This window comes from Canis lupus, chromosome 11 (genome assembly GCF_048164855.1).
Source record: "Canis lupus baileyi chromosome 11, mCanLup2.hap1, whole genome shotgun sequence".
NCBI classification, from domain to species: Eukaryota; Metazoa; Chordata; class Mammalia; order Carnivora; family Canidae; genus Canis; species Canis lupus.
The window spans coordinates 70,271,074-70,277,073 of record NC_132848.1 but is presented as its reverse complement, the minus strand read 5'-3'; the positions used below and the strand labels follow the sequence as shown (position 1 = coordinate 70,277,073).

Below are 6,000 nucleotides of genomic sequence, written 5' to 3'. Positions count from 1 at the left end.
TCCCCAAAATCCAAAGGAAATGATGTCCATGCTCTGTTTAGCTTTTTCTTTCCTTTTTTTTTTTTAATTTTTTTAGGATTTTATTTATTTATTTAGAGAGAGAAAGAGCAGAGGGAGGGGCAGAGGGGAGGAGGAGAGAGAATCTCAAGGAGACTCCGCACTGACTGCACAGCCTGACGTGGGGCTCGATTTCATGACCTGAGCTGAAATCAAGAGTCAGACGCTTAACCCAGTGACCCACCCAGGCCCCCTTAGCTTTTTCTGATGTCTACGAACGAGCACCGGGAAACTGCTCGTTATTTTTAATCTAAGCAAGTTCCTCATTTTGAAAGCCGGGCCCTGCCGGTGGAGCGTTAGCCGCGGTATGTGTCTGTCTGCCTGTCTGTCTAGGAGAGACACTGGACATCCGCGGCCAGCACTGTATTCTCCACCCGCCTAGGGCTACACTCTAAAAATCCACTTTGGCCAGGGACACTTCCCTTTCACCAGGAAGAACCAACCGCCCGCCTTGGGAAGCCATAATGACGCTTTGACTTGTCCACGCACCACTGGGTACACATTCGCAGAGCGTGTCATGCAAATCCCAAGGAGCGACCGTCGCCTAAGCTGCACTTCTGGGGTTAAATCCGTGCACATCTCGCTCAACCATACATAGCAGCCCTTCTGTAGGAAACTCATTTTCCCCTAAAGTAGAGAGTTTTCTGTGTCCTTCATAGTCGCTGGCCATTTATAGATGCTTCTGCTTGCCCGAGCATTATAATCAAGGTCTTGTGAATTAAAAATTAGTGATACTTAGTCTTCATTCCCCCCGTATTTGTATTATTATTCCCTGGAATAGACTGATTTTGTTGTGTTTTTTGTTTGTGTTTTGGTTTTTTTGTTGTTGTTGTTTTAATGTTCTAAAGTCATCGAGCTGACGTGCGAGGTATTACCCTCAGGAAGTGGGTTGTAGAAAAGGAGAGTCCTCGGTGAAAAACATCAGAACCATCACACCAAAGAGACGCTGAACACGGTCACGTTTATTTCAAAACATAAAGTTGAGTCCATATTAATAAATACTTTTGACACTGAATGTAGAAAACCTACTGTGCTTGCTAAAGAACCGGAGGAAAGGTGACCTTCTACGCCCAGGCCGTTGAGACGACAATCTGGGAGTAGGAACAGCCTCACGGACGTTATGTGCAACCGGGAGAGGGAAAGAGAGGACTTGATAGAATCAGGAAAAATCTGCACTCCTTTTCTCACGAGACCCTTAAACTCAGAAATCTGAAATTGGAAAATGCACCTTTACACACGCACCTGGGGTTTTGTTTTTTTCCTCATTTCGGGGTGAGAATCCCTGGTTGGTGGGCAGGGTCAAGGTGGAGGGCGGGTACCCAAAGTGAACCTGGGTCAGACCGCTCCGGTTGGTAATCGGTTCACGAGGCCCTGAAGAGGCCAAGCAGGCTGGTGCCCAAAGCTCAGAAACAACCACAGTTATCGTTGACCCAAGAATTGGAGGCGCCGCACAGCGCGGACGGCCACCTCTGCGAGTTCTGTGTAGACGTAGGTCATCTCAACGCTCCCTTCGTATAAGCCCAGTCTGGCGGCTTTCAATCCAGCCCCCGAAGCCTCTGGAACTTGGGGGGTAAACGTCAGCCAGCCAGGCCCCCAGGCCCCTCACCCCCCTGGTGACCCATCCGATGCCTTTTCCTACAAACATTCAATCGAAACAGAACCTCAAGGACTGGAGTCCCCCGTCCTAATTCCAACCGATGGTAGGGAAACGCTCTGGAAGGGGACGAGCATGGCCCCGTCTCAGACCCGCCTCGGGTGGCAGTGGGCCGTGCCTCCGGGCGCCGCAAAGACCCCCGGCTGCTCCTGGCTTCCTTGGGTCATTTTCCCAGAAGATGGGACTCTCCAGGTCATAGTTAGTGATGGAAGGCTTCCACCTAAAAGCGGCCACTGTGGCGCTCCCTTTGGGGAAGTTTTGGGTCAGAGTGAGGAAAGAAGGAAGCTCTTCGTGATAGATGATCTAACTGCAAAGAGGAGGAGAAGGTGGCAAACGAGAACAGGAGGTTTGTGCCGAGACCCCCCGAGCAGACCCCGGTCCCCACTGCATCGCCTTCTGAAGGCCAAGATTGAGCCCACAGCAGTGACACGCTCCCACTGGGCGACTAGAGGCATTTCCACTTCCCCGGCTGGTGGCATATCAGGGCTTTGGGTTTTGAAGCTCGGGCCTGGGGAGCTTAAGCAGTGGGGCCAGGCCGCACAGCTTATTATATCTGCGTGGGGGCCACAGAGAGGCTTCAGGGAGCCGTGTGTCGGCGCGGGGGAACAGGACGCGGCGTGTGGTTAGTTACATTCAGAGCCTCTGCAGACAAAACCCTGCACAACCCTGGGGCCTTCCTCGTTGATTTGTCCCCAGAAGTGGACAGGTCCCGGACCAAGCTAATTCATCGGGTTCCTTCGGGAGAATGACGATGAGCTGCAGGAATAGTCTCACTTCCCAGTCCGGGAGGCCACCTGGATGGCTTTGATCCACTCGGTGCGCTCCTTGGGGGTGGCCGCTTGCAAGAAATAGTGAACTTCATCAGCCGTGATGATCTCAAAGAGGTTCTCTTCTTCACTCTTCCTGACTGGTGAAAAAAGACAGTGAATTACGGCGCAGGTGCCCCAGAAAGGCCGCCCAGCCCTCCCTCCTTTGGCGAGGGATGCAATCTTAATGTTTTCAGTGTTCTGAGAGAATGAAGTGTGTGGTTTGCAGATTCACCATCCCTGTGTGATCATATATAGTCATTGTATAATTATAAGTATGTAGTATTTATACAGATAGGTACAGAGTATGCTTGTGTGCTTGTGTGAGTGTGAGTGTGCTTAAGAAAGGAGTAAAATAAAAAAAAATTAAAAATTTAAAAAAATTTTAAAAAAAGAAATGAGTAAAATACTCAAGGACAAACATTTCCTTTTATCCTTTACAAGCAAACTAGATTTCTCACTTTTGCACATCAGCCATCTCTAATGAGTACCTCACATGGTGCCTACTGAATACTTTCCCTCTGCTCATAATATAAACCAAGAGCTGACTCAAATATCTTAAAATTAAAAACAAAAACAAAAACAAAACAAAAAACGTAGACCCACTCCCAGGACCGCCGGGACAGCCTTGTTTTTATCACGGTCTAAGTTAGAGTCTCTGCTGAAACATCAAAAAATAGCGAACTGGCCAAGAGTGTGATTAAAACATCCACATCAAATAAGAAATCATAATTGTATCAGGAGAGGACGGTGAGCATACCCAGGGGTAGTGAAAATCTAGCTTTTGCAGCTGTAGTGTTTTCCCCATCAGCCTCTGTAGCACCATAGACCCAAAATGATGCAGTAAACCCAGGGCCGGGATGTCTAAACCACCTGCCCCCGGTGAAGTCCGCCTGCACCGGCACCATTATTCCGCACACCACACCATAGACTTGCGACCTGTCAGGTGACCCCTCATTCCAGAGGAGGAGCTAAGGCCCAGATGCGTTAAGTGATTCACCCAAGATCTTGCCACTAATCAACCGCAGGCAGGTGCCCCTCACTACTGCACAGACCCTGCTTGCTGTGGGAGATCCCTGGTCTGCACGCGTCCAGGGTCCTCCCTAAGGGATTGATTGATTGATTGAGGATTGCTGTTGGCTCCGGACGGCCAGGGGTGGGAAGGAAGCCTCGGCAGACACACGTCTCTCAAACAAAACTTCATTCTTACCATCTGGGTTGCTCTCCACGGAAGTCACGACACAGCCTCTCAAGTGAATTGCTCCCAGAGGTTCTTCTCCCTGGAGAAGAGACGAGCCCCTCGTTAGGTTTCCAGTGTACGAATCCACCTCATCCTGTGGGCTCGGAAGCCGCCCAGACCCCCCCGGCACAGATTAGGGCATCAAAATGGGTAAGAACAGAAGGAGGCCGAAGAAAGCCCCTTCCAGATCCCTGACCCCCCCACTTCACTCGGGGAGGCTGGATGAAGAGACACAAGCCAATCCAAGTTCCATTTCTGGAGGAAGGTGAAGGGCAGGTGGAGAGACCACATCGCCATGTTGCATGATCGAGCTGTTGCATGTTTCCAGAATTCTTTGGCCCCATGCACCTGACACAGCGGCCTAACCCTCGCAGGAGGGAATCAAGGAGCTCTGCCCTGCGATCGGAGGCTGACACCCACCCCCGATGGAGCTGTCTTTACACCTTAGACTTGGCCTCTTTTATTAAGGAAAAGGCCCTCTTCTGAGTTGCCAACAGCCCAAATGGCTGTGACTCACTCAATACTCTCATCCAAACCGGCCCAGAGGAGGAATCATCACTTTTTTGCCCATGAAAACATGACTTGGACTGGTTGAGTTCCTCTGAAAATATCGGATTGGGACAAACAAAGCAAAAATTATGTTGAGTTGACCAAAATAAATGACAATACGGTGATATTTTCTTTCAGCCCTGAGCTTATGCTGGTCTCAAAGCATAAGGCCTCACACCTTCCCAGTGAGAGGGGAGAGGAGAAGGTAGAGGAGGGTCGGAGAAGAAGACATGGGAGGGTTAAAAAAAAATGGGGAGAGAAACAAGCAGAAAGGAGAACAGGAAGCACAGCTAGCAGACGCAGTGGAGGCTTTGAGCGCAACGGGTTTGTTGCCCACAGGCCCTCACCCCGGCGGCGGGGTCGTAGTAGTGCAGGTAGGCAGGGTCTTCTCTCAGAATAAACTTCCTCACTTTCCAGTTTTTCCTCCTGTGCCCCTGTGTTCAGGATCAATAGAAGAAAAGGAATGATGAGTTCCTGGAATCGCTCTGTAATAAGTCTTAGTGCACTTGAAACAAACAAAAAACAGGTAAAATATTAACCCCACCACCAGAACCAGGCCCCAACCCAGGTCTTTGCCAGGGAGATAGCACTAGGACCAGTGAACAATTCGGGTGTTGGGATATTATGGATTAGTTGTTTCTTTTTGTTTTTAAAGACTTTATTTATGAGGAAGAGAGAGAGCACACCTGGGAGGAGGAACAGAGGGAGAGGGACAAGGAGACTCCACACTGAGCCCAGAGCCTGCAGCGGGGCTCGATCCCAGGACCCCAAGATCACGATCTGACGGAAACCAAGAACCAGTTGCTTAGCCAACTGAGCTCCTCATGTGCCTCCTGGATTAGTTGCTGCTAAGATTGTCTTCCCGCTTCAGTATTATATGTGATGGTGCTGTGCCAAGGTACGGACATCCAAGGGGCGATGCAGAGGTTAGGACATAGCCCTCCTCTTCAGAGAGTTTACAACCCATGTAGACGAATAAACTAGCAAATGTCCAACTGCAGTAATTGGTACGGATAATGGATTTCAAGGGAATTAAATGTGGGATATGTAATTGTGGGTTTGGGGGGTCAAAGAGACTCATTAAGATCTGGACTTACCCCCAGAGGACCCACGGGAGTCGGATGGGTGAGAAGGAGGTGGGACGACCTGACAACAAAGACGCAGCAGTGGGAACCTGCCAGGCGTATGCAGACTCTGGTGACTGAGACCGGGACGGCTAGCGCACGGGGGTGCCGGGGAACGGCAGAGGCAAATTCGGGAAAGGGAAAGAGACTCTAAGGCACAAGGTGAGGGTCGTTGCTGATAGCTTCTGAGTCAGAGGCGGGAAGTCACATTTTAGGAAGATTAACGTGGCGGCCTCACGGAGGGCCGGCCAGCGGGCCAGGGGAAAGCTAAGCCAGGGGAAAGCGGAGAAGGTAAACAGAAGGTCATCGGGAAGCGATCGCGAGCATCCACGTAGAATCACTAGGGACTAGCATCGGGCGGCGGCAGCGGAAATGGGAAGAAATCCGCACCGGGACAGACGTGATGAAGGCGAGGAGGCCCTGGGCCTCCGAAACAGGACGACGGCGTTCAGACCGTGAGTTCGGTCAGTGGGGTTCGTGTCTGGTTTACCTTTGTTCCCCCGGCGCCCAGCCCTGGGCCTGGCACGGGGACTCTCACCCCAGAAGCTGCTTCATGTTTGTGCGTAATTG

At 50.8% G+C, this 6,000-nt stretch overlaps 1 protein-coding gene across 1 annotated transcript in view; it reads right to left on the bottom strand.

Annotated features, from left to right (window-relative positions):
• Positions 1 to 999: 999 nt before the first annotated feature.
• PLEK (pleckstrin) overlaps positions 1,000 to 6,000 on the bottom strand; it is a 25,139-nt gene continuing 20,138 nt past the window's right edge. The window contains exons 7-9 of the mRNA XM_072768649.1: positions 4,654 to 4,740; positions 3,728 to 3,797; positions 1,000 to 2,618 (exon numbers count right to left, since the gene is read on the bottom strand). Coding sequence (XP_072624750.1) covers positions 2,482 to 2,618; positions 3,728 to 3,797; positions 4,654 to 4,740 — 294 coding nt within the window. The 3' untranslated portion in view covers positions 1,000 to 2,481. The remainder of the gene's footprint in view (positions 2,619 to 3,727; positions 3,798 to 4,653; positions 4,741 to 6,000) is intronic.